Here is a 27,512-nt window from a genome sequence, read left to right on the forward strand (position 1 = left end):
CTGCATACCTTTGGGAATGGCTTGCTTCTCCTCTTCACTGGGAGGGGCCTGGTTGTCAGCCTGAGTTGGATTCTTCTGCCCTGGCTCATAATCCAGATCAGTTTCTAGCAACAAGGCCGATTCTCCTAACAAAGTATTGTTTTAAAGTTATTAAATGTCTGTGTTATGATAAGGATGCAGACCATAGCATTTAGTCAAGACTTTTCAATCAAGATTTTGATCACGTATTTATTTAGGCATATTCCACCTTGTTGCAAAAAAAGGTATTGTGGCAATTTACAAAAATAGATAAAATACAATATAATAAAAACAAAGAGATCAGGGTAAAGGTAAAAGCAGAAAGCCAGAATGAAGCCAGAGTCCAGTAGGAGACCCAGTACAATTGTTAAAAATAATCTCAAATTTGACTTTGAGCTTCCCAGTAGCCAAAGCAAAGAAGAAAACCTGACTGGTTACAAAATTCCTAACAACAGTTAGTTTGGGGCTTTGGTGTAAAAACAGACCTGGTTCAACTCTTCACTCTACTACTTGTTAGATTCGTGACCCTGAGCAGCTTGCTTAACGTTTCTGAACTTGAGGTTCACTCCCTGTAATAGGGAAAAGTAATGCCAACCTTGGGGTTCCTGGGTGGATTAGTGATAATGTATGTAAAGGTGACTTCTAGCTCTAGGAGGGTACTGCTTGGGCCCTCAGCTGCCCTTTGTCCTCACTAAGCTGCAGGTCTTCAGCCATAAAAGGGAGTTGACATCTGTCCCCTCTGTGCAGCATGTCAGAAGCATAGCTGGATTCTAACCTAGTACTCCCTAACTCCTATCCAGAGTGGTTTCCAATGCTGTCATGGAGGAAAAGGTGCTTTAGAACATACGGGCTTTCAGTAGCCCTCAAGTCATTCCCAGGAAAACCCCCCAGTCTCACCTTTAGGGCTGCCTCCCAGACAGAGCAAATTAAGTATTAAGGTCTAGAAATCTCTTGGGAGGACTCAAAGGTGGCAGCCAAAGCCCCTTCACGTAGCATGTTGTTCAGAAACACCGGAGACAACTTCCTTTGCTGTCACAGCTGAGGTCTCCTTCTTTGTTTGAAGTACCTGTTACCAACTGTAATAAATCCCACAACAAAAACTCTTCCCTGCCTCCCGTCACCGATAGAACAAAAATCCAGTTGTCTTGGAATTTCCTTTTCTCTGGTTTGGCATTCAAGGCTCTTTATAAACTGACCCCAACCTCCTTCTTGGGTCTCCTATGTAGATGCAATTCGTGGCTTGGCTACACTGGTCAAAAGCAACGACCACCATTTCTGGAGCTGCTGCTAGAGTGACACAGAGTTGGCAAAGAACATGTGCTGACCAGCCCTGAAAACCTGACTGTGCTACAGGCTAAGCCGCTGTGCTTGGGTAAGTCCCTTCACCTCAGTTTCCTCGTCTGTAAAATGGACACACTCAGAGTACACACCTTCCACTGTTGTGAAGATGCAAGAATATGCACATGGCTTGCTTAGCCCACTGTTGATGCTCAGGTTATATTACCGATTTGGAAACCTGGCTTTCCACTTGACCCTGCCTCCACTTAACCTCTCTGGGCTCCAGTTTGACTATCTGTAAAATGAGGAAAACAATTTTACCTACAACATAACCCACATACAAGGGCCTGAAAACAGAAGGGGCTTAGTGAATGTTTACAGGCTGCAGCCAGCATCCTCTCCCCGAGAAAACCATTTTGCTTGTCCTTTTCCAAAACTGGTCCATTCTAACTTTCCCTTTTCTAAGACTAATGGGGAAAGAGGAGCCTGAACATTTCTCACGTGGTTGGGCTGTGATATCACGAAAGACAGAGTCTTCTAAAAGCCACACCCAGGGCCAAGGGAAACGCTGGAACTTGCAGCCCCCTGAAGAGTTTGTAAGTGGAGCCCTCAGAGTTCAGTTGGGCGGGGGAGGCTGGACGTGTCCACCACTCTGACTCAGGCCTTGCTTGGCTGGGCGTCATCATCCCCCTTTACTTCGGGAGTGAGTTACGGCTTAAACAAAACATCACCTGACAATGCCTGAAAGAAATATATTCTGCACAAAGTGCATTTCTCTACACTCTTGGGTATGCAGCTGAATTTCCCAACATGGCAGCTGGGTGTTCATACATACAGATACCTGGGAGCTGGCATGGGGACAGAATGAAAGAAGCAGGGTCCGGGGTTGTGTAGCGATCAGCAGTAAATACCCCTCAAAGGTGTTGGGATGACTTGGGTGCTGGGTGGTCTATTGCCTAGCTGCCTCTGAGCGTGGAGAATAAAGGATAAAGACAAAGCCCTTCTGGAAGGAGATCAGCTGGGTCCTGTTCCCGTGTGGCCCTGAGCCATTCTCTAAACCTTTCTGGGCCTATTTCTCCTTTGTAGATATAGGGAGTCAGACCAGAGAACTTCTTCCAGTTCTAAAAATACTGTTCAAAGCAGATGTGGGGCAGGCCTGAAAGTCTTGTCCCCGGGGCTGCTGGGTCTGAGGCTCGGGGGAGCCCACCTGTGCACCCTGAGCCCCAAGTCCTGGGCTCGGGGCAGCCCTGGCACCATTCTCTCTCTGAAGCCAGGAAAAGTCTGATCCACAGATCCCTTTCTCCTTCCCTCCCAGCTTTCACCTCTGTCTCCTCCCTGCACCCAGAAGGTCCGAAGCCTCCTCTGGACCTGGTTGCCCAGATCTCAGCCTCCCCCGGTCCCCCAGGCCAGCCCACCAAATGGCCAGGTTAGAAATGACAAGGAAGAAGAAACCTGTTTTACCCTGGTGCCACCCAGCCTCAGGCCTAAGGTCTTGCTCGTGGCCGACCTGGAGGTATCCCTGAGTGCGTATAGGTTGTGGGTTCAAAGGCCCAGAGAGAAAGGATGAGGTGGACCCCAGGCGCAAAGGCTCTGGGAGGGACCGGGGAGAGGTCCCACAGCCTGGGTATGTGGCCAAAGCCAGCACTTCTGGGTGGAGAGGGAGCCTTGGGGCCTGGCCCAGTTCCCCACCCTGGTAGAGTGGCTGCTGGCAGGCAGCTGCCTGCAGCCTTCTCAGCTGCTGCTGCAGAAACAGATGACGGCACTGATGAAGAATAAGAGAAAATAAAAACGAGTACGGGGTGGGGGGGGTCTTGGAATGGGGGCTGGTATTTTTTCTCGGGGTGTGGTTTCTGCTCAGTGGCTGGATGACTGTGGAGGTTTGGAATGTGGTCAGACAGCGGGTGGGGTGGGGATGGGGGGCTGGCCAAAGGCATGGAACAAGGACATTAGCCCATTAGCCAAAGGGCCCAAAGCCCCAGGGCCACCAACAGCTCCGTCAGAACAGGGGCCTGGGGTGGCACGCAGAGCTGGGCCTCCACCCAACACTAGTGTGTTGGTCCCAAAGGCCTCTGGTTTTGAGTAGCCCCGGGGAAGGGAGATAGACTTGAGAGAACAAGAGAAATGAGGGGAGAGGGGAGAGGGTTGGAGGTAGGGGAGAGGTTAGGGTAGAGCATGGTCAGGTCTCATCTGTAAAATGGGCTTGCCAGATCCAAAGTGAGGCCTCAGTCTCCTCACCTGTTAAATAGGCTTAACTGTCTCTACCTCCAAGGGTGTCAGGAGGATTAAGTGGGTTAGTGCACATGAAGCTCTTGGCAGTGTTGTGCAAGTGGAAGTGATTATTACTCCACTGTGTGCTGAGGAAGCTTGACGCCGGCTGTGCCCACTGCCTAGCACCTAGCTCCAGGCCTGGGCCCAGTAAATATTTGCGGAGGGAGTCCCTTGCAGGAGTCGCTGTGGGGAGCCCCCCATGCCCACGGCCACTCCTCTCCCGTGAGCCCAGGTCTCGCTCAGACCACGAAGTGGAGGGTGTAGGTGAGCTGGTGACCATTGTCCCAGGCATAGAGCACCCGCTCCTTGGGGTTGTAGTCGATCTGGGTGGTGTAGGCGTGCTCGTTGAGGAAGGGCAGCTGCGGGCGGGCGTCGGTGCCCGTGTGCGTGTCGAAGGCGTAGGCCACGTGGCCCTCCCGCTGGTTGTAGGTGTCCACAGCGTACAGGATGCCGCACACCAGGAAGCAGTTCCCGTAGGAGTTTCGCCGCAGCCACGTCTTCCACGTGGTCTCACGGTGCACCGACAGGTCGCCGGGGTCCAGGCGGCTCAGCACGATCACCTCGGACTGGGCCTCGTGGTGGTCATCCGCAGCGGGATAGATGACCCACAGGCCGCTCTCGTCCACGGCGAAGTCAATGTCCGAGTGGCCGCGCCACTTCCAGGGTGTGGTGTCCTCGTACACCGCGTCAGGCAGCAGCGCCCAGGAGGCCACGAAGCGCTGCCGCAGGTCGTACTTGATGATGTTCTTGGTGAAGGCGCGGTTGTAGTAGAAGGCGCCCTGGTACACCACGTGGCCTGTGCCGATCCAGTTGTAGGGCAGCTTGTACATGTTACTCCAGCGGCCTGCGTGCGGAGGGCGGAAGGTCACACCAGAGCTTCCCGAAAAAACCCCAGCCCACCCCAGGGACCAGGGAGGCCAGGGACCAGGGCTCCTGGGTGGCCCAGCAAGGATACTGAGTGAGCTATGGGCCTGGAGCTGGGCCAGTTATCTGATCCCATCAGGACAGTCCCATGAAGGAAGTACTATTATTATCCCATTTGCCGGGGAGAGAACAGGCTCAGAGGGTTCAAGGTCACTGGTTGTGGAACAGCACAGCCAGGATTTAGACACAGGCTGATACCAGCCCCTGTGCTTTGTTTCAGGGCATTTGCCCATGCTGTTCCCTCTGCCTAGACTGCCATTTCCCATCCTGTCTGCCTGGGGAATGCCCCAGCATCACCTCCTCTGGAAAGTCTTCCCTGATCTCCAGGCTGGGTTCCCATAGCCCCGGAGGCCTCCCTCTAGCACTGTATTGAAATTGTTTCTTGAAGCCTTTGCCATGCACATCAGATTGTGCACTTCTGGAGGGCAGCTCATGTCTAAGTGACCCTTTCCCCTCATCATGTTCCAGATCTGATAACCAAATTTCTGTCCTTCCCTGCCCAGACCTGAAGGTCCTGGAAGGCCTGGGGCTCTGCTCATCTGTAAAACAGGGTGATAACCCCCACCTCAAAGATACCATGAGCTGATACACACTGGTGATTAGCACATAATAAGCACTCAACAAGTGGAATTTCTAAGTATTGTTACCCTTGACAGTAAATTACACTCATGAGGGCAAGACCACGGTCCATCTTGTTTGCTGTTGCATTCCAGCTTCTGGTCTGGGGCCAGCACATAGGGGGTGCCCCCAGACTCCTCTTCTCGGGGTGGCTGACCATTCAGAGCTAGGCCAGGCAGGGGAAGTCTGGACCACAGGAAACCACAAGGCAAAGGAGGGCCAAGTCTCCATGGGGGACCCTCCCTAGGCTACCCACACCTGCCCCTTGCCCATCACAGGGGTCCCTGACCTTGCTTGAAGTTTTCCAGGTTGCGGAATTCCACCAGGCTGTTTCCATAGTAGTAGTTGGTGACATAGATCTTGTCATCCCTCGCAGCGGGGTCCTTCATCCAGGCTCCCTCATGGCGCCCATAGCTGTGGTGTCTCACAGGGGGGTCCACGGCCCGGAGGGTGCCCTCGCAGCTCGCCTCTCTGCCTGTGGGGAGCAAGGGGTGCAGCGTTTGGTACACAGACCCACAGACGCTGAGCCAGAGCAACAGTCCTGGGAACGTTATCTGGGTCTTACTTAAATCCCCCCTGAGGATTTGTTTGCAGCCTTATTTATTTCTTTTTTCTTTCTTCATGATCAAAGCAATGTCTGATCATTGTAGAAAACACAGAACATTCAGAAAAGGAGAATGGAGAAAATAAAAATCATTCAAAATTCTATTATCCAAAGAAATTTTTTTTTTTTTTTTTTTTTTTTGCGGTACGTGGGCCCCTCACTGCTGTGGCCTCTCCCGTTGCGGAGCACAGGCCCCAGACGCGCAAGCTCAGCCACCATGGCTCACGGACCCAGCCGCTCCTCGGCATGTGGGATCCTCCCGGACCGGGGCACGAACCCATGTCCCCTGCATTGTCAGGCGGACTCTCCACCACTGCGCCACCAGGGAAGCCCTCAAAGAAATTTTTAAACATGTTGTATTTCCTTCCTTTCCTTTTTTTTCTCTGCATGTATAGTCATGCAGACATACTTAAAAAAAAAACATGATTCTTCTGAATATACAGTTTTAGGTATCCTGTTTCTTCCTTCCACTGAGCAATCTCTCGCATCATTAAATGGCCTTTTAATGATGTGATCTCAAGGTTCCACCAGGCTGCCAGACAGCTGTGCCCTTGAATTTATTTAACCAGTCCCCTCAGTGTTAGACCTTTAGATTATTTTCAGTTTTCTGACATTAGAAATAGGCTGCAAGGAAACCAGTTAAGCTGCAGCTGTCGTTCACGTATCTGATGGATCCTTTAGGAAAGAGATTCCTAGAAGTGGAATGCACGTGGACCAAAGTAGGGAATGGTTCTGTCTTGTTATCACAGGTAGCCAAGATGCCCTCCAGAAGGACGGGCTTGATCGATGATTTAATGAGGAAGATTTCTACCAAAGACACAAGCCAAAACTATAAACGTGGAGATAAAAACAGGGCCAAAGACTAGACAGAGGAAATACAGAAGTGAAAATAGTTGCTGGATTTGATGATGGGGTTCTAGGTGACGTTTTAAGAAGAATTTGTTGGAAACACTACCTGTTTCACTGTAAACGTTGTCAAGCTTTTTCTGTAAAGATCAGATAGCAAACATTTTAGACTTTCCAGACCACATACTTCTGTCCCATATTCTTTAACAACCCTTAAAAAATGTAAAAACCATTCTTAGCTCAAGGGCTGTACAAAAACAGGCTATAGGCTGTTTGGCCCACGGGCTGTAGTTTGCTGACCCCTGTGAGGCTTACTCACCTTGGCTGGGGACTTCTGGGCGTGAAGGTGGCGTGGTGGGCAGGGGACTGGTGATGGGAGTCAGGGTAGGGGTGGGGGTGGGATCCGAGGCAGGGGTGCCAGGGGCCAAGTCTGCTTCCTCAGAGGCCCTGGGCCCAGTCTTGTCACGCTCTGCTGAGTTGGGCTCAGGCTGCCTGCCCTCCACCCGGGGCGGCAGCTGCTCCAGCCAGGAAGTGCCCTTGAGGGCGTTGTCTGTGGAGAGAAGACCCTGTGCTCACATCCCAGCAGCACTGCCTCTGCCTGGGGTCCAGGCCCACCGGGTCCCAGCGCTGGGGCCATGGGGGAGAGGTGCGGGTGGCCCCTAAGGAGTGAAAGGCCTTGAAAAGTGGGAGGTGGGGAAGGCTTCATGGTCAGCAGACTGGCTATAGGCCCCTCAGATGAGTAGCCTTGGCCAAGTCCCCTGCCTCTGTGGGCCTCGGCTTCCCCTTCCGTGAAATGAGTCATGAGGTCCACCATGTCAAGCTGTTGTGTTGATTAGAGGAAAATGTGCCCAAGACATTTGCACAGATCCTGGCAAATATGAGGTGCCAGATGTGAGACCCCTTTCCCTCCTAAATGTCCCTTTGTACCAATTCTTTCATTTCCTGGATCCAATGCCAGGAAGGCAGAAACCCTTGCTCCCATTTTACAGACTTTCTCCTAGTCCGCTCCCCTGGAAACACCCTCTAGTTTCTCTCACCCAGGATTTGCCACTTCAGGTAGGGAAGGGCGGGTGCAGCCCGCTTCCCGTCACCTCTGAACCCCAGTTCTCTGTCTCTGCCCCCTCGTTCATCTCCTATCTCCCATCTCTCAGCTTTCTTGGCATCCGTCCCCACTTCTTCCACTGCTGCTGGCACAGGCTTTGCTGATAGGAGGACTTCTTCAGCTCCGTGGGACTGGTTTGGGGCCATCTCTGGGTCCTCCCTGACCCACGCTTTCCTGGGTTGGAATGGATGGGGTCTGGGTAGGGAAAGATTCAGTGGCACAGGGCGGGGGACAAAAGCTCCTCAGCCTCTGGGTTCCAGTCGCACTAACTCGCCGTGAAACCTGGAAGCCGTCACTTCACCTCTCTGAGCTTGTTCCCTCTGCTGGATCAGGTGCAACAGCATGTGTGAAAGGACTCAGCAGGCTGTGATGCCAGAGCCAAAGGACTGGTGCTGGGGCTGGTGTTACCATGATGGTGTGGCCCCCAGAGATGCACTGAGGCCCCTTGCCTCCGGACAATCACCTGACTTCTTCCTTTTCTCTCCCTGCTGGGCTTCCTCTTTGCACGGGGCTTCAGCCAGGCCCCGCTGTGGAGCAGCCCCTGGAGTCTCTCGGGAACGCGGGCACCCACCCTGGTCAGCAGGCCTCAGTGGGGCCCAGCCTTGGCAGCCTGCCAGGGCAGGGGCTTGTTCCCACGGCCCTCACTGGCAGAGTCAGATGCCTGCAGCTGTTCCTGGGCAGAGCCCTGGCCAGGGGTCAGAGGCTCTATGCCGTGGCTAGGCTGACCTGGCAGGACTCAGAGCCAGCAGCTGGCACCAGGAGCTGGGAGAAGAGGCCCCTGAGCCCTGAGAGGCCAAGAATTGAGGGGGCTCTTGGGAGACTGGTCCCTCCCAGTTCTACCCCTGGGCCCCTTGGGCATGGGCTGGGCAGAGAACCTCCCTGGAGGAGGTGGTCAGCAGGACCCTGGAGGGAGAGCAGACATCTGGGGAGGGGCTCAGAGGAAGAACCAGGAGCCACACCACTGGGGGTGGCCCGGAAATTTGGGTACTCTTGGAACTTTTGTCCCTTGTTCCTCGGTTCATTATTTTGTTGTCCTTCACTGTGATCGGGCAGGGAGCTATAAGAAGGATACAAGAGTCTGTGGGCTCTTCTTTGGGGGGAAAAGAGTGGGAGGTGCTGGAGAAGCCGTACACCCCAAGGCCAGTCTGGAGACGGGAGGTGCCTCCAAGGCCCCAGGTCACTTCCCAGAAGTGGTCTGGTCCCTGAGTTCGCCCGCCCACCAGAGACAGCTGCCTGGTTATGGGTCTGCTTTTCCCACTAGACCGTGAGCTCCGTGTTAGGCAGAAAGTCCGGAAGGTACAGCACGTACGTAGTGAACCTTCCGCACATCTTTCAATGAAGAAGGAAAAGGCCAGTGAGGGTGGAGACGGCTATAACTACTGGAGAGGAACTGAGTGAGTGGCCCTTTGTGTTGATTTGATCATTTCATCCCCAACAACCCCAGGAGAGGGATTATCCCACTGTATGGACGAGCAAAGGGCACCGACAGGTGACCCTTGGAGCTGAGATCTGGGGCAGTCTGACTGTCGAGAAGACCCTGGGTCCCTGTAGGGGCCCCCACTCCCCAAGGTTCCCGTCTTCTTCTAACTCACCAGCCATGGCCTCGGTCATCTCCTTTCTGCCCGCCTTGTAGTAGGTGATGCCTCGGATCACAGCCTGCTGCTGGGCCAGGGCCCGGGGCTTGGCTGTGGTCTGGGGGAATCTGCCCTTGCCCTCCTTCTTCAGCTTCTCCACTTTCAGCAGCTTCTCCTTAGGAGGTTTTGGGAGGCCCTTGTCTACAAAGCTCTTCTGCATGCTGCCATATTTGTTGCTGTCTTTGCCTTTCCCTCCAGCTGTGTCCTGGGGGAGAAGGGAAGTCTCAGATTTGGAGGATGGTAGAAGGGATGTCGCGGGGCGTCCGGAGGCTCAGCATGTGGGGGCTGGTAATGGCCATGTTGCTCCTGGCCCCGCGTCCCAGGCGCTCATGAAGTCACAGCTTTCCTCCCATAGTTACATCCATGACTGGGGTGTGCCTCAGTTTCCCCACTCAGCTCTCTAGCTCCCCTGCAGGCTTGAAGCCCAGCCTGATAGGTGAGATTCCTGTTCTACTTCCCAACTCCTGTACACTCCCCCCTGGGGGTAGACTACAGCGGTCTGCTCCCCGGGGAGGTCAGCTTCCCATCCCTGTCTCTCTCACTCATTGGTCTTTGTGTGTGGGCAGGGAGAGGTTCTCAGGCCCCAAGTCAGGGTGACCAATTCATTACAGTGTGATGGAACTTTCCCAGTGTTAGCACTGAAAGTCCTGTATCCTGGGCAACCCTTCAGTCCTGGGCAAACTGGGATGGTTGGTCACTGGGGCATTGACCTTAGGGCATGCTGTTTCTAACATTTTGTGAATTTTGTTATTTTTGCTTCCTTTTAAATGCCTCTGATGCTGGCTTGGCACAAGAACCTAGGGCCTGTGACATCACCCATGGTCAGGCAGGATATCTAGGAGATACAGTTAAGTACAGGATCTAGGCCTTCTGTGCCACCGCCCAAACAGGATTCATTCTTACTGTGGAATTGGCACACGAATGAGCAGGAAGCCAGCTCTGGGTCAAGGCACTAGGCTTCCTCCCTGCTTTATCAGCACCTAGGTGGTCCCTGCTGCAGACACAAATAGCCCCATTGTCAAAATGTCAGCACGGGGCCTCCCTGGTGGCGCAGTGGTTGAGAGTCCGCCTGCCGATGCAGGGGATACGGGTTCGTGCCCCGGTCTGGGAGGATCCCATATGCCGCGGAGCGGCTGGGCCCGTGAGCCATGGCCTCTGGGCCTGCGCGTCCGGAGCCTGTGCTCCGCAGCGGGAGAGGCCACAACAGTGAGAGGCCCGCGTACCGCAAAAAGAAAAAAAAAAAAAAAAAAAAAAAAAAAAAATGTCAGCACGGAGGCTGAGGGGTGGAGAGGAAGAGCATGGGCTCGGCTGTCAGGCAGGCCCGGGTTCCAACACAGCCACCTTCTCTGAGTGACCCCGCTCCGTGTTTCTTCATCTGCCAAACTGGCAACGAGCATCCCTCCTCGCAGGTGGCTATGAGATTAACTGAGATAATGTCTGCGAAGAAGTCAGCTCCCTTTTTCCTCCACTCACCAACACACAGGGCCGCTGTGGGAGTGGTGGGCTGTATCCTGCACGTGGCACTGGTCAAAGGGGCACGAATGGGACTGAAGTCTAGTCTGTACTCCATTTGCCAAGTCACACACCCTGGTACGTGTCTGTCACAGGAAGGAGCCTTTGTACAATTTATCCACCCAAAGGGGGCTCCTCCTTTTAATTTATCTGGCCTGTGGGAAAGCCTTTTCTGCAGCATGTCTGCCTACAGGAGGGCCTGTTTCAAATCTGCCCGAAGGTGTGTTGTGTGTCGGGTGGCTCATCCTGGTGAAGGCCTTTGCTCACTTTGTGTGCTGAGTTTGAATATGGAAGGCTGGGTGTTGGCTGCAGGAGTTCTCCACCCCAGGATGGGTTGGATGAAGTGGTATTAGTTGGCTGGGGTCCCCGAGGCATTGCCCACCTACCCATGAGCAGGCCTGACCCAGCCAGGGGCCCAGCCGCAGCAGGGGAGGTTAGAAGTGGTTTTGCCGCAGCCGACCTGGTTCCCCAGGACCAGGCAGGGAGGGTCATCTCTACAACCGTGTCCCTGGGCTGGAGCCCCACGTCTGCCCCCAGTTCACCTGTGTTGACGGCTCACTGAGCAGCAGGCAGCCCCTGCCCCCGCCCTGCCACGGACTCCCCCGCTGTGCCAGCCCTCGGCCCATCCTGCGGCCCCGAAGCCCCACCCAGCTGGCCCTCAGGGCCGAGGTCCTGGCACACTGTGCTCCCAGCCCACCCACCTTCTGGCCCGCCACAAGAGCCCTGGGCTCACCTGAGCCTTACTGCCAGGCCTGGGGTCCGGGGCAGCGGCGGGCGCCGCGGCCGCATCCTTCTGCAGCAGCTGGAGGCCCAGGCTGGAGAGCTCCTTCCTGACGCCCATCAGGATGGCCGAGTGGTTCTCATAGTGGCTCAGCTGCTCCCTGAAGTGGCGCATGCTCTCCCTCACCACCTCGTTCTCCCGGCTCAGGTTGGTCTTGATGCTCTGTGGGGGCGGGACCCAAGACCTTTCCAGCCTCCGACTGTCCCCAGCCCCGGGGGACACCCCAGCTTCTGCCATCAGGCTTTGCTGCCCAGTCTCCTGAGCAGGGCCTGGGGGAACGGGTGGGGCGTTCCCTCCCTTCCTCCCTGCCTTCCTTTCCTTGGCACTTCGCTTTCTCCCTTGAGCCTATTTTGGGAACTCTTGCATATCTGTGTATATAACGCTCCCCATACCTTTTAGTTTGCCCCTGTGTGGATGGGCCAAAATGTATTTAGCCAGTCCCTTACGGTTCCACCTTTTAAGTTGCTACCAATCTTTTGCTACTTTAAAATTACCTTTTAATTTCGCAAGTAATACATAAATACCTCTTTTTTAATAAAATACTCAAACACCAGAACTCTGTGGGGTTTTGCTATGGTCTCTGATCCCTTCCTAGTCTCCAGGCCTCCGACTTCTCTCCTGGGCAGGCTTGGCTCCTCCCACCGCACCAAGCCCCACCTTTACTCTTCCTCTTGTTCTCCTGCCCTGCCTCATTGTCTCCCTACTGCTGGGGACTCTGCCTGGCTTTAGCAGCCCCTAGCCCCACTCCCACCTGGATCACAGGGTGGACAGAAGGCACACTGTGTAAGGCAGGTTTCTCGACCTCAGCACTGCTGACATTTGGGTGCTGTAGGGCTGTCCTGTGCACTGTAGGATGTTTAGCAGCATCCCTGGCCTCTGCCTGCTAGGACCGATAGCATCTGCCACCCACCTCCCCCAAATTGTGACAACCAGAAATGCCTCCAGATAGTGCCAGCTGCCCCCTGGGGAGCAAAATCACCCCCGGTTGAGAACCACTGGTGTAAGGGAAGAAAGCAGAAGGAAGCTGGGACCCCAGATTGTCGCCTGACCTCCTGCGATGTTTTTCCCTTAGGCAGAGGGAGCCATCTCCTCCTCAGTGAGGCTGTTCTCTCCGCCTCCTCCCAGTGTTGGCAAAACCTTTTTCTTTTTCTTTTTTTTTTCATAGCTATCACTTAGTGAACAGAAGCAAAGCACAGATAATGCAAAACAGAAGATAATTTAAAAATCATTTCCTTGTGGCTGCAGAAATCATTTCTGGTTTGTTCCAGGCTCTGCAGACATACCCTCCAGATTGTCTGGCTCATAGTTGCGTGAAGTGAGTTAACATTTCCTAAGATTACCAGAGGAGAGGTCAAAGGAGGCTCACTGTAGAACCAAAAACAGGAGAGCCTGGCATGTACTAGATGCACAGGAAATACTGGTGCACAGTAGAAATTCAACAACTGTTAGCATTCTCCCGTGCTGGCATGGGTCTGGCATATAACAGGTACTCACCAAACACTTTCTGAATAATTAAAGCCACCGTGACCCCAACTTTGGGGTGAGTAAGGGGTTAATCTCCCCTCGTGGGGCACAGGATGCCCAGGTGCCCCCCTCCCTGTGGAAAGGAAGCTGGGAAAGGAAGCCTTCACGCCCCTCCTGGCAGCTGCATATCCCCAGGCTCCCAGCAGCCCAGCAGGGACCGGATGCAGGAAACAGGCGGAGGCCAGGCTGTGCCAGCAGAGATGCAAACCTCAAACCTGCAGCCTGAACCTCCATGCTCACTCAACTCTGTCCCTGTCCTCAGGGGGCAGTATCAGCCGCCTGCCCAGCCCTCCAGCACATTTACCCTGACCAGGAGAAGACACTTAGCACCTCTGCCTCCACGGTCGGTGGGTCCTTGAACAGCCATGCTACCTCGAGCCTGGCCCCCGTGGGTTTGGCCAGTCCTGCACAATGCTGGTGTTTCATGTGAATGGTTGCCCCAGACTTGTGCAATATATGGGCCCTTGTCTTGGTGAACTGAGGGCGACTGCAAGTTTCAGCCCCCTCTGCACCTCTTTCATACAACCAGCAGGTGCCTCAGTTTCTCCACCCAGCCTTCCAGCTTCCTACAGGCCCTTGAGGCCCAGTCAGACCTCTTCCTCAAAGGCTGGACCCTGTGGCCTGCATCTCCTTCTCCCAGCTCCCTGCAGGAGTCCAGCTTCTAATAGCCACCAGGGTCCAGACAGAATTGCCTAGGCCCCTTCGGACACTGCCCTTGGCCGCCAGCACTGCACCAGCCTGGCCTCTGTTTTGAGCCCTGCCCTTACCTCTTCCAGCGTGTTCATCTGGGAAGCCACCTTGTGGACGTAGGCGTGCACCTTCATCAGGTCCATGCTGTACAAGGTGCCCTCCAGGAGATCCACCATGGACTGCAGCTGCCCGGGGAAGGGTGAGGGTTAGGGAAAAGGCACAGCACGCGGCCAGGCACAGAGGGTGCAAAAGGAGCCCCACCAGAGCGTGAACCCCAGAGCCTCAGAGTGGTCTGCTTGACTAGACCCAGCCTGCTCATAATCACAAGAAAAGCTATTTTGAGCACTTCCATATGGCAGACACTGTATAGGGGCTTGAATGAGCCATTTCACTTAATCCTGAACAACCCCATGAGGTGTGTAGTGGACACTGGGGGAGCTCCATCCACATCCCCTGGATCCCTGCTTCTGTTTCTTGTGCCCAGCCTTGGCTTCCATGTGCCTCCCTTTTAACAGTCTGCATCTGTGACTCTTTTCAAAGAGCCACTTTGCCCAGCAAAGTGCCTGGGAGTCTGTGTCCTCCTGGGGCAGCCTGTAGGCAATGCCTGATTGGTGTGGGCATCTAGTAGCCCAGCATCCTGGCTAGAGTGGTCAAGATGCCAGCGAGAGTGTCAGGGAAACCTTGGCACGAGGAGCCGGTTGGGAAATCAGCTTTCCCTTGCTTCTAGTGGGTGGTTCCTCCAGCCCACCCCCTGTATGCATTCTCAGGGCCTGAGCATGCTGGTGCTCCTGTCTGGCCTTGGCCAGCTGTTTCCAACACAGTTTTACTCCCACTCTCCCAGGGGTGTTCAAGCTGTTTTAAGCCAGAGAGTTCTTCTCTGAATAGACTTTGATCTCTAAAACAGAAAAAGGGGGTGGGGTGGGGGGCTCTGGTGGAAGCAGGGGTAGGGCCTCAAGTCTTCTCCGCTCCCCTACAACCTTGTTCAGACTCCGACGGGTTGCATGGTACCCCAGGGCTCTGTGGAGTTCAGTTTAAGAACCATGCACGGAGACTCTCCTGGGCCTCAGCTTCCTTCTCTGTGAAATGGGCAGCAGGGTTGTGGAGCGGAGCAGTACCGTCTGGATAGGGCTCAGCTCAGAATGGGCACACAGCAAGGCCTTCAGGAATACCAGCAATGATGATTACTATTCCAGGCGGCTAAATGGGACCTCCTAGCTTCACTTCTGCTGCCTTCATGGCCACCAAAACTGGCTTCCCAAAGCACAGCTTTGACCATGGGTCTCTCCCCTGCTAGATTACTTGCTGTGGCTCCCCACTGCCCAGGTGTGACTACTTGTCTCCTGACCCTGGCATTCAAGCCCTTCTTGATTTGCCCCTGCCACCTTCTTCGGCCTCAGCAAATGTTCACTCTGGGCCAGGCATTAAGGACAGTGATGACAATACAGACACGAGCCTTCATGGTCCTTTACAGGCTGTCAAGGAGTGCAGAGTTAACACAGAGGTGCCTGGATCAGGGAATGCAGGTGGGAACACACACAGGTGCCCAGGTCATTATCGATGGGGCACTGACCTTCTCTGGGAGTGTGTGTGGTTTAGTAAAGTCTGCCAGCAGGAAGTTTTGTTTGAACTGAGCTCTGAAGGAGGAGCACAAATCAGACAACGATGGTCGGAGAAGGACATTCCAGGCAAAGGGAACAGCTCGTGCAAAGAGCTGGAGGTGTGAAGACACATGGTGTGTTTGAGCCGAGCAACTCAAAATGTAGTCTGCGGACCAGCGCCTGTCCAAGCTGCTCGTTACCAGTCTGTGATAAAATAATTACGAAAAGCGAGCGTAGGCTTTTACAAACTTTCAGAGCCATTTGACAGAGAAATTTTATATCTGTGGACTCTAATAATACAACACTGGACTTGTTTTTTGCGTGTCTGTTTCTACTCCAATTCATTTTTCTAACAATTCATTTTTACAGTATTTTACAAGAGTGTTGGTTCTTGACAGATTTTATCTTTGGCCGAGCCACGTGGCTTGCAGGATTTTAGTTCCCTTTTCAGGGATCAAACCTGGGCCCCTGGGAATGAGAGCGCCAAGTCCTAACCACTGGATCGCCAAGGAATTCCCAGTTCTTGACAGATTGTTTTAAAAACTGGTCTTTCGCCACATATAGTTTGAGAAGTACAGTGTGGAACTGACAGGCGGCTAGTGGGGCTGGGGCAGAGAGGGCAGGGAGGCACCCTGGGTCACACCCACTCCACTTACTCTCACCCAGAATGTTCTTATTTCTGCTCTGCTCGAGGGACTCCTACACATCCCTCAAAGCCCAGCTGTAATGTTACCTCCTCCTCTGGGTTCCCACAGTCCCTGGGACGTCCATTGGCCCAGCACTGACCGCACTGCCATTCCTGATTACTAGGCAGTTACTGGGTGGGGCCATGCCGAATTCAGGTCCAAAGGGAAAGGGAGTGAAGAGGTGAGAGACACGCCCCCAAGAAAGGGGATCTAGAATCCCATTCTTCCTCCTCAGAGCCATGCAACTAAGGCTACATCACAGCTGCAGTTCTTAGCTTGAGGGGAAGGTTGGGGTAGAGACAAGGGGCAGGTATAGGGTGGGTTGCCCTGTTCCCCTCCACAGTGGCTTCCCCTAACCTCCTCTCCTGGCGGGGGCTGCCCACTGAGGGAGGGGGAGCCTAGCCAAATGAGAGGGGCCTCAGCTCTGTCTCCTACTGCCTGTGTCCACTTCTCCTCTTGGGGCTCACTGGGTACCTGTCGGGTACTCACTCATACTTCTACAGTATCAAGGAGGCAGAGTATCTTCCCTGTGTTCCTCCTGCGACCCCTCCTGCTGGGTTAATCCACCACTGCCCCACTCCAGTCCTATAAGGCTGAATAAAACCCCCCACGGCTGCTGTGCACTGAAGGGACAGCTCCCGGCTGAGAGAACTGCCCAGTGACCTCTCCACTGGGCAAGGGGACACAGCAGAGAATTCCTGGATTCATATTTCTTGCTGTGTTATGTTAGGCAAGTCACAGTTCCTCTCTGGGCCTCAGATTCCTCCCCCAAGTAAAGCTGGGAACATAAGTTCCCTCTCCAAAGGGCTGTAGCAAGGATTAAATTAGCCAGCATTTAGGAAAAGGTTTTGTCTATCCTCATGTCAAGTATGCTTACAATTCAGTTGTTGAGAAGTGGATTTGAGCAAAAGTTGGTTTTGTCCCTGTAACTGAAGACTGGCCTATGGCTTCAGTGCCTGGAGTCCGCAGGGCCCTACTGGGTTTGGGAGACAGTGTGGTCCAGGAACTGCCAAGTTGTCAAGAGGCCACTTGGCCTAAAATTCAACCGCCACCTCCAACTTCGAGAGTTTTGGTATCCATCCAGTAGTTACAAAAATAAAACTAAAGTTAAATTTAAAGAAAATGATTTTTAGCCAAATGTTGGGAGACAGTTCTTCCCAGGCCTCTTGCTTTTCTGCATGTCTTGCCTGCAGAGGCACTGACTGTCCTTGTTCCAGGCCATCTTGTTGCAGAGTGAACAGCCTTGGCGCATCCGGAGGGTGTTTCCCTCTGGAGCAGGGAAGGTGTGTTTGGTGCTCATTATAAGAGATCTGGATTCTCTAAGTTGGGGCTCCTCTCTTGGAAAACATCCCACTGTGTGTGCAGGTGTTATCTGGCCCTCACTGCATCACCCTGTGGGAAGTGAGTGGGAGAACCAGTGCAAGAAAGTGGAGACACTCCGACTGTGAGTAATAAAGTCCTTTGTCTCTGGCTCGTGTCTACTGCCAGCGTCCATGAAGCTAGCAGGCTAACTTGTTAGCTTACAAGTAGGGTAACATCTCAGTCAACTTCACAGTTCTTGACACGAAAAGGGCAAAATAGACACATGTTTGGAAGAAATTATAAAAGAAAAGGATCCTCTCAAAAGCCACCAAATTATCTGGCTATTACAGAAAGTAAGACAGGAGAGCAGGGTGACTTAGGACACATGCTTTGGACACAGCAGGCCCCGAGTTCACATCCCAGCCCCACCAGGCCCGCCAAGCAGGGAGTTGCGCATGGCGTGAATGGCACGAAGGTGCCAGGCTGGATGGGGGACTGTGATCTCCCTGTACATGCCTATCCAAGCCATGGGTCCTGGTGGTGGGCCCGGCACAGGGCTGTGTCACCTAGAGGTGGTGCCTCCTTCTAATCTTCCTATGGTGGGGGGAGGGGTGGGGGAGGGGATTATACGCACAAAATTTACATAAAAATATGGTAGAGACTTGCGGCTGCATGTCATTATGTGAGAGCTTGGGCCAGTTACCTAACTTCTCCAAGCCTCAGTTTTTCTTGCCTCTAAAGTGAGGACAAAGATCCCATACTTCAGAAAACGGTTTAAGAATTTAGAGAAATAATGTTAAAAAAAAGAAAAGAGCTCAGCACAACGTCTGGCACGAAGGTGGTACGTGAATATGGGAAACGTTATTACATAAAAAACAATCAAATGCCACAAAATACTACATGGAGGTGCTGACAGATGACCTGGTTTGGGTAAAACACAGGACACTGGGATAGATGCTACTAGATGGCAAAGGGCTCTATCCAGGTAAGCCAGCCGAAGGATGCTGCCTCCATCACTGGCTGGCCGAATGGTCTTAGGCAGGAATTGGTTTCCTCTCAGGGAGCCTCTGTTTCCTCACCTGTGAAATGGGACCCCTGCCTTAGAACGTGTGGCCTTTTCCTTGGAGGGACAGCCGGCGCCAGCCTATGCTAGGTATTCACGCAGGAGTGGGGTCCCATCCCGGCCTTTACTCCAGAAAGTCTACCTTGAGGAGCTCGGGTGCCTGTTTCTTGAGTTTCTCCATCTTCCACTCGTTCTCGCAGGGGTTGAGCGAGGAGGGCGGCGCGGTGCAGGAGCAGCGGCAGTCGGTGCCGGAGCTCACAGTCTCCACTGTGTAGAAGTCCTCCACTCGCGCCCGCCCGCTGCGCACCCGGCTGCACGCGTCCTTGCTCAGCGGCCGCATGATGCACTTGCAGCGGCAGTCTGAGCCCTCCGAGGTCATGCGCACCTGGTCCACGTCGCCGAACACCTGCAAGAGGGGCCCCGGTGAGCCGAAGGCCAGCGCTGGAGGGAGGGGGAGAGAAGGAGAGGGAGGGACAGGTAGCAGGATCCGGCCCCCCTGGCCTTTGGGGGCAGCATTAGAGTGGGCTGAGAAGGAAACAAATGTCCTTACAAGGAAATGGAAGCCTTATAATAATAACAACAATGAGAAGAGTAATGGCCGCTGCGACAAACAGTTTGGCTGTTTCTCAATAAGTTAAACATGGAATTACCATGTGACCCAATAATTCTACTCCCCTGGGTATATACCTAAAGAATTGAAAACAGGTGTTAAAGCAAGGGCTTGTACAGGAATGTTCACAGCAGCACCATTCACAATAACCACAAGGTAGAAACAACCCAAATGTCCATCAACTGATCCATGGATAAACAAGGTGTGGTATAGCCCCACAATGGAATATGATTCAGCCATAAAAAGGAATGAAGTACGGATACATGCTACAACATGGATGAACCTTGAAAAATATTATACTAAATGAAAGAGCCACTTACATTAATATCCAGAATAGGCAATCCATAGAGAGAAAAAGCAGATTAGTGGTTCCCGGGATGTAGAGAGAGGAACAAATGGAGAGTGTTTGCTCAGTGGGTGCACGGTTTCCTTTTGGAGTGATGAAAATGTTCTGGATCTAGGTAGTGGTGATGGTTGCACAGCATTATGAATGTACTACGTAAATGCCACTGAGTTGTACACTTTCAAACGGTTAAAGTGGTAAATTTTATGTTATGTGTATTTTGCCACAATAGTAAAAAAATATGAATGGAGACCTTTTACGGAGCACTTACTACATCCCAGGTTTCAGGTGCGTTACACTCTTTAATAATATCTGTGCATGGGGGGTATCGTTACCTCCGAAGTCCTTAGCCTGGCCTTCGAGGACTATGTGAGCTGTCAGCCTCCCTCGAGGCCCTCCTTTTGCCACTCTTCCCTTCACTCCACTCCAGCCTCAGGGGCCTTTTCGGATTCGGTACCCTCATCCTGAAACCCCTATCCCTCTGATATTCCCTGAGTTCATTCCCTCACATTAACTTACACATTACCTCCTCCGAGAAGCCTTCCCTGACCACACACCTCCCATTTCTCTCTGTCCCCTTATCTAGTGGCTTTGCTTTTCTTTATTGCACGTACTACCATCTGAAATATCATATCTGTGTTTTCTTATTTTTTGTCTCCCCTACTCTACTGAAGGCACCTTCAGAGGCAGGAACTTGTGTCTAGTTCCCTCCTGTATCCCCAGAACAGTGCCCGCTTGGCTGATAGTAGGAGCCCTGGAAATATCTGTTGGATAAACAAGCCCGTATTTTACAGACACTCTAGAGCACAGGGCTAAGAGCATGGTATCTGGAGCCTAGACCAGTAACTGTGAGACTGTGGGCAACCCAATTTTTCTGTGCCTCTGTTTCCTCATTTGTAAAATGGGCTCCTGCCTCACGGAGTTGTCGTGAGGATGAAAAGAGTTCATATAGGTAAAGAACAGAGTCTAAGCAATAGTGAGTGTGTCTTAAGTGTGAGCCATTATTACTACAGCTAAAGAAGCAGAGGCTTAGAGAGGTGAAGTCACAAGTTCACACAGCTTCACCTGGGAACATCCAACTGTGGATATCTGCCTCCAGATAGAAATCACTGGTTTATGCTGCTTCTCCTACAAATCTGTTTCCCCATATCCTGTGTGACCTTAAACAGGTTACATAACCTCTCTGAGCCTCATTCCCTCAGCGGTAAAATGGATGACTCTCCATACCCGGCCTCCTCATAGTGAGGCTCAAATGAGATACATGACCTCCATTTAGTGGTTTCCCTTCCCTCCCCCCTTTTCCTTCAATCCCACCCTGGGAGGCCACATACCCAGTGTCTAAGTGTGGTCACTGGTCCCTGGGGCAGCAGGACTTTGTGCCTGCAAGAGTCAGCTTGGTGAGATCAGCGGTAGGTGCCAGGCCCAGTCACCGCCTCCAGCCTACCTTGCCGTCACACACCAGCCAGGCTCTCGGAGCCCCAGCCAGCCACTGCCCTAGCTGGTTCAGCCAGCCCATCCTGGGCTTCCAGGCTCTCAGGACACAGCTACTTATGGCTCAATCGACAAACCAACACCGCAAGCCTCATGGCTACTAAGCTCTCACTGAAGCCACCAGGACCCGGGTGAGTTCAAGGCTCCCTTGGGCTTTCTGCCAAGCCCGGCCCCCATGAGTGTCCCAGGGCCCTCTGGGGAAGGGCAGCAGGCACTCCATTTCTGCTCTGAGCCCTCAGACACCTGTTTGAACCCCTGGCTTCAGCCAGACTCTGGGTGATAGCTGGAGGTGCAGAAGAAATAGAGGTACATCCTTGACCTTCTCAACCATGAGAGAAGCTGATGTAGTGAGCTCTGAGATCACAGAAAAAGACACCCATGAAGACTGCTCAGAGGGGGGCACCCCAGGGGACATCTCTAAGCACGAGTAGAGCATTACAGGGAGAGCAAGTCATATATGCAAAGACAAGCAAGGGCCTGGCACTTTGGAGGCTTGGAGGAGGTTGACTCTGGCTGGTGCCTGCAGAGAGCCTGGGTGGCAGGAGCTAAGGCTGGGGGTGGTAGAGCCCGCTCGTGGAGGGCCCTGAAATTTGGCTGAGGATCTGGACTTATTCCTGAAAACACTGGGGATTCATGAAGGGTTTTAAGTAGGAGAGAGCCAGGGTCAGATCTGCATCATGGGACACTCACTCAGGCTGCTTTGTGGACAGACGGTGGGTGGAGGAAACAAGCCTGGGGTGCAGAGCCCAGGGAGGAGACATTTACTGCAAACTCCCTGAGTGCTGGGGAAGTGTGGGGCAGTGGTTAGGAACACGGCCATGGGCCACCTACAGCTGTGTGCTCTTGGGTAGATTACTTAACTTCTCTGTGCCTCAGTTTCCTCATCTGTAAAATGACGGTACTGCTAGTGCATACCCAGCAAAGGACTGTGTGAGAACTGAGAGACGGAATACCAGGAACATGTTGTAGTTGTTATTATTACCACCAAGAATCCTGACAGGGGCTTGCTTTTCCCTTTGTTTCTCCACGTGGGTGCATTGGTAGATATTCTTAGCAGTGTCCTCCAGATGAGGAAATAGCCCTGGAGCCATCAAATGACTAGTTCAAGGGGATCAGAGCCCAGGGTGGGTAGACTTGCTGTCCCCTGGAGGATGAGTGTGGGGAAGCAGGTGGCTACGGGTGGAAGCTTTGTCCTGGGTTGTCTGTGGGCGAAGTGTACCCTGGGCCCTGCTGGGCAATTCTCCCCGCCTGTGAACGCAGACAGCCAGGCTCAGATGCTGTATATTCTTTAGATCGCTGCTACTACCGTAAGCCTGCCTTCTCTTTGAGATTTCTGGGCCCCCTTCCCGGCTCTGCTGGAACCCCTAGCCACCCCCCACCCACTCCCCCAGGTTGGGGTAAGAGCCCAGTGAGGGGATGTGGGTATGTTCTGTGTGGCCAGGCCAGAGAGGCCTCTTCCTCAGGACTCGCCCATAATCCAACGCCCATCCCCACAGCAGCGGCCTCCACATCAGACCGCAACATTCCTTCCCTCCTCAGATGAGGTGCTACGTCCTGATGGGGGCGGCCAAGGCCCTGACACAGGCCAGGAGTCAGGAATGGAGTCAGAAGAGGGCCTCTGCTCAGCCCGGGCTGCCAGGAGCCCAGGCAGGCCCCTACCTCCTGTGGTTACTATGTCCTGTGCCGCTTGACTGGAGGCGGAGCACCATGGAAGGGAACCAGGCCTGGGCTCAAATCCCAGCTCCCACGTGTCCTCCCCACATGACCTTGACCCCTCTGAGCCTCAGCTTCCTCCTCTGTAAAATGGGGAGGATAACAGTCCTTTCCTCATAAGCTTGTCCTGAGGCTAAAATGAGTCGATGCATGCAGAGTGCCTGGCATAGAACAACTGTTGTCTACTTGCTACTGAAGTTGCTCCCAATAACCCTCCCTCACGTTTGTACATCATTTTCTACCTCTTTGCTCTCACCACAACCCCATCTTGGAGAGGAGAAATCTGAGCATCAGAGAAGATGAGGGGCTTGCCCAGGGTCACACAGCACAGGCTGACTCCAAAATTTAGTTCACATGCTCTTCCTCCTATGACCACCAATAATCACCAGGCAAGGGCTTCTCCACCAGCAACTGAGCTGGGATAGCGATGTTGGCCCTGGATCAGGCCTTGGTGGGGCAGGGGAAATGGGGCTCCCACTGGGCCTGACCCACCTTGCCCTTGGCCTGAGGGCTGGAGTTGCTGCCTCAGCCCCCCATCCCTCCCTGCAGGCTTGCTCAGCACACACAGCTGCCAAAGCCCCCGGAAGTGTGGGTGGCTTGTGCTTAAAATGTTCCCTAGCAATGTGCGAGGAAATCCCACAATAAGATGGCAAGAAGGTGTACCTGATATTTCTGAAGGGAGATGGATAAATCTGGCCAGAATGGGGAAGAGGGGGTTCAACCGATAAAATGTTCTAGAAACAGAACAGTTTCAAATTGTATCACCTTGAGGTTGAATCTTCACTATTCTCTCATGGCCAGCCCAGATTCACTGAGAGGCAGTTTCCATGTCCTCCTGCAGGGAAAGACCTCCCCTAGAGCCCATGGTCAGCTGGACACCTCCCTCTGGATACACCCCAAAGGTACCCCAAACTTAATCCATCCAAAACTGGGCCCAGCATCTTCTCCCAAACCCGTGTCTACCTACCTTCCTGCCCAACCCGGGTCTCTGAGCCTCCTTCTTACTCTGGAACCCATCGGTCACGTTCTTCCGATGGATGCTTCATTCTAAATATCTCCGATCTCAATCTCTTGGTCTCTACTCCCTGGCCGCATCCTGAGCTCAGGTTGCATCAACTGCTACCTGGGCATACAGGAGCCTCCTCTCTGCTGGATTAACCTTCCAAAGGCTCCTTTTTGTTGATCTGTTATTCTCTTGCTCCACAAACCTCCATGAGTTCTCAACTAGGGATGTGCCTCAGAATTACCTGGGGTGGAATGACTTGGAAAATGCAGATGCCCTGTCCTTACTCCACATCCCTTCACTCAGACTCTCTCAGGCTCCCCGGGTATTTGGATGCCCACTAAAGGCTGAGAATCCTGGAGTCCCAGGAATCTCCAAACTCCCCAAGTTCCCTTTCTTGGATTTTTCAGCAGCCCCAACCTGACTCTTTTGAGCTTCAGTGTTCAAGTCTGTCAAACGGGGAGGGAGCACTGAAGTCTTAGAGTGTTGTGTGAGATCCTGAATGTAAATCCTGGGCAGGGGGCTTGGCACCCAGGATGCTCTTCCTGTGCCCCAGCCAATGGGAGAGATGGAGCAAGGCCTTCCCTGCAGAGAGACGCCGCGGGGCCTCACTGGGTCCCACACTCTTTGTGTGCAGAAGGAGGACTCCATCACTGTGCAGCCCTTTCCTGCTCTGGAGCCTGTTTCCGATTACACCCACAGGCAGCAACTCCCTGAGTGGAGGGGCAGCAACACCTAAGCCTCCGGGACCGGCCTGGCCGGGAACATGTGACCCAGCCTGGGACACCACCGCCTGCCTGTGCTAGCCCTCCTGCTCCCCTGGCCCAGCTCCCACAGGCCTTGGCCTCCCCGCTGTCCCCGGGCCTTGACCAAAGACCCCCTTCCCACCCCAGGATGCATGGGGAACATGAGGTGCCAGCAGCCGTTTCACAGATGGGGAAACTGAGGCAGAGATGGGGAATTCTTAGCCACATTCCTAGGACACGCAGCAGAAAGCAGGTTCCCAGAGGTCTCTGGTGCTGTGCCTGGGTTTCCTGTGGTTACCCGTCTGTCCATCCTAACCTTCACACTGGGCAGCCCCTCAGATATGCCAGGGAAGCTGGGAACTCCTTCTCCCACTCCCAAGTTGGGCAAAGCACTTCCTTAGATGGAAACCCCAAGTGCTGCTTAGGAGAGACCTTGTTATAAACACAAAATTAAAACACACTGAGTGAGTGAGGAGCTGGCCAAGACCACAGAGTTCCTTGGTGAGAACTGGGGTCGAGCTGCCCCTGTACCCCTGAAAGTACTGGGCAGAAGGTGAGGCTGGACCGCCCAGGAGCAGGAAGTCTGAGGAGGGGCCAACTTAACCCTTTAGGGCCCCAGGTAGATTTCAAGTCCCAGACTGGCCTTCCAAAGGGCTCTCCCCTCACCCTCAGAAAATAGGACAGGCTTGAAGAGGAAGGAGGATTGTTGGGGGAGGGAGGGTGATAATGAAAACAGCTCTCTCTACAGAGCCAGCAGGAGTCCGGCTGTGCTGAGGAATGCAGAGTAAATTCACCCATCACTTGATTTTTATTTTTCCCAGCTGGCTGAGTGGTGTGGGGTGGGAGGTGTCTGGCGGAGGGCTGTGCTGAGTCCCCCAGCTGCTTCATCCTCCAAACTCTAGGATGTGCCTCCCCACCCCACCAGCCCCAGCTTGCCCTGGGACAAATAAACACACACACACACCCCCAACCTAGCAAGTGTTTGGCTGACTCACTACATAAACAGGGTGTTGGGTTTTCTTTGTCTTTGCTTTGCTTTGAATGCGAGCCCTCCCCCACAAGCTCTACAGCCCTCTGCATGGCTCAGAGGATGCCCAAGACCAAATATTCCTCCCAGCCAGAGAGAGGAGAGGTGGCAGAGTGCTGACCAGGTTATCTGGGGTTTTTTGCTCACTTGTTCCCCTACCTGAGCCAGGTCAGGGAATCCTAGAAGGCCCTATACGGAAAGGAAGTTGGGGAGACAATGTTTTTCAGATGGGGGAACTGAGGTCCAGAAACAGTCAGTGACTTGCCCAAGGTCACACAGACAAAAAACAACAAAGGGCCAGAACCTAGGATTTTTGATCCACAAGCTAGCTGTCTTTCTATACATCCTAATTTCCCCATCTGTAAAATGGGAACGATACTCATTCCCTCCTTGTCTTTGGAGCACATGGTTAGGACTGCAGCTCACTTGTTTGCACACCCTGAGCTGAATCTTCAGGCTGAAGGTCTGCCAGTGCCCACTGCTCATATACTTACCATGTGGCTAGTGACCTCTGCCCTTTACCTGCCTGTGGACAGGGCAGCCTCACCTCCTACCCAGGAAAGAGGCTGAAGAGACATCAAGAGAAGTCACTCTTACTCTCACGCTCTGCAGTACCTCCCTCCTGCCTCTCACTTGCCCCCCAGTCCCAACCCAGTCCTCACCGGGTCATTTCTAGAACATGCTCAAGAGGTCCCTGCTCTGACTGACTCTAATAGAGTGCTTCTCCTCTCTACATTCTGGATCACACCCCCTTTTGGGGTCTCTGTGGTAAGATTTCAAAATCACAGTATCATTTATTGGACACCCACTAGGTGCCAGAGTGGTGCTAAGCATTATCCAGGCCGGATCTCACTAATCTAGAGGTCATAAAGGGCCAAGGTCACCTAGCTGAGGGACGGAGGCGGGATTTGAACCCAGGTCTACCTGACACCAGAGCAGATCCTTTCAACCATAACTGAGAACAGCTCAGTCACTTCAGGAGACACCGTGTCTCCTGGAGGGTGCATCAGATCTCTGGCAGGAACACCAGAGGTCAGGAGAGTGGCCAGCCCAGCTGGGTTCATTGGGTCCCCCGTATGGCCTGAAAGCCTTGGCCCAGGGCCTGCTGCAAACCTAGGAGTCGCTAGGTAGCAGTTACCCAGGGGACTGTCCCCACGTGGGTCAGCCTCCCATGGAAACTTTGAGCCAGATCTCCAGGCTGCCCCTGCCCAGCGCTCCCGGGAATCCCCTCCCTAGGCTGGGGACTGCATCTCCCTGTTTGGGCCGCCTTTAAGCTCCCAGCGCCCCTTTTCCCTGGCCCGGGGTTTCAGTACTGACCTCCTCCCCGCACTGGACTGTGTCCGGCGCCCCTTCCAGAGGCTCGGGGTCCCAAGCACCCTTGCCATCTGTCTCCAGCCCTTCTTCCCCCACGTGCTCCTCTCCCGGGGTCCCTGCCCCTGCGGCCTCCCTGTTAAGACTCCCCTCTCTGGGTCCTCTGTTCCTGGCCCAGAAACCATGCTTAGCCGGCACCCCCAGCCACAGCGCCCCCTCGCGCCAGGCTACACGTCGAGCTGCGACCTGGTCGGAGGGCCGCACGTACCTTACTGTCAGCGCGCACCGGGCTGGCACGCAGCAGCAGCAGCAGAGGCAACAGGAGCAGAGGCAGCGGCCGGGGCCCAGGCCCGGGCCGAGACCGGGGCGGGAGGGTGGCTGCGGCCATGGCGGGACGGGCAAGGCGGGCACGGACAGTGCGCGCGGAGTCCGGGAAGCGCGGGCCGCACTGCTAGCCGGGCGCCGCCGCCAGCTCTACCCGTCCCGCGCGCCCCGCGTCTGCCCGCTGCTCCCCGCCCCGCGCCCCCTCCCGCGCCGCTGGGGGCGGAGCTAGGATGAAGGGGGGGCACCCCACCCCGCGGGCCCGCTCTCAGCCGGGCCTCTTTGCCATTGGGCGGCTCTCCAAAGGGCATCCCTGCAAGGACACAAAAAAGGGTCTTGTTCGGAGCCCGCAGGAGCAGCGGGGGCAGTGAGAGGAGCGCGGGCTCCCTACATCGAGTGAGGTCCTGTTCTTTGAGATGTGGGACCTTGGACGTGTCTCTTCACCTCTTTGAGCTTCAGTTTCCTCGTCTGTTAAATGGGGAAAATAGTGCTTTCCTTT

The 27,512-nt window shown here is 53.9% G+C and overlaps 1 protein-coding gene across 1 annotated transcript; it reads right to left on the reverse strand.

Moving 5' to 3' along the window:
• Positions 1-214: 214 nt before the first annotated feature.
• On the reverse strand, positions 215-27,165 carry OLFML2A (olfactomedin like 2A). The gene is made up of 8 exons (XM_081236773.1): positions 26,961-27,165; positions 18,591-18,854; positions 13,877-13,984; positions 11,538-11,747; positions 9,251-9,497; positions 6,876-7,106; positions 5,396-5,581; positions 215-4,408 (listed from the first exon to the last, which is right to left on the reverse strand). The coding sequence occupies exons 1-8, from the start codon at positions 27,078-27,080 to the stop codon at positions 3,804-3,806; spliced, it is 1,971 nt and encodes a 656-aa protein (XP_081092899.1). The 5' UTR covers positions 27,081-27,165; the 3' UTR covers positions 215-3,803.
• Between the last annotated feature and the right edge of the window lie 347 nt (positions 27,166-27,512).

The sequence above is a fragment of the Mesoplodon bidens genome (assembly GCF_964165515.1).
Source record: "Mesoplodon bidens genome assembly, chromosome: 6".
In the NCBI taxonomy this organism is placed as follows: Eukaryota; Metazoa; Chordata; class Mammalia; order Artiodactyla; family Ziphiidae; genus Mesoplodon; species Mesoplodon bidens.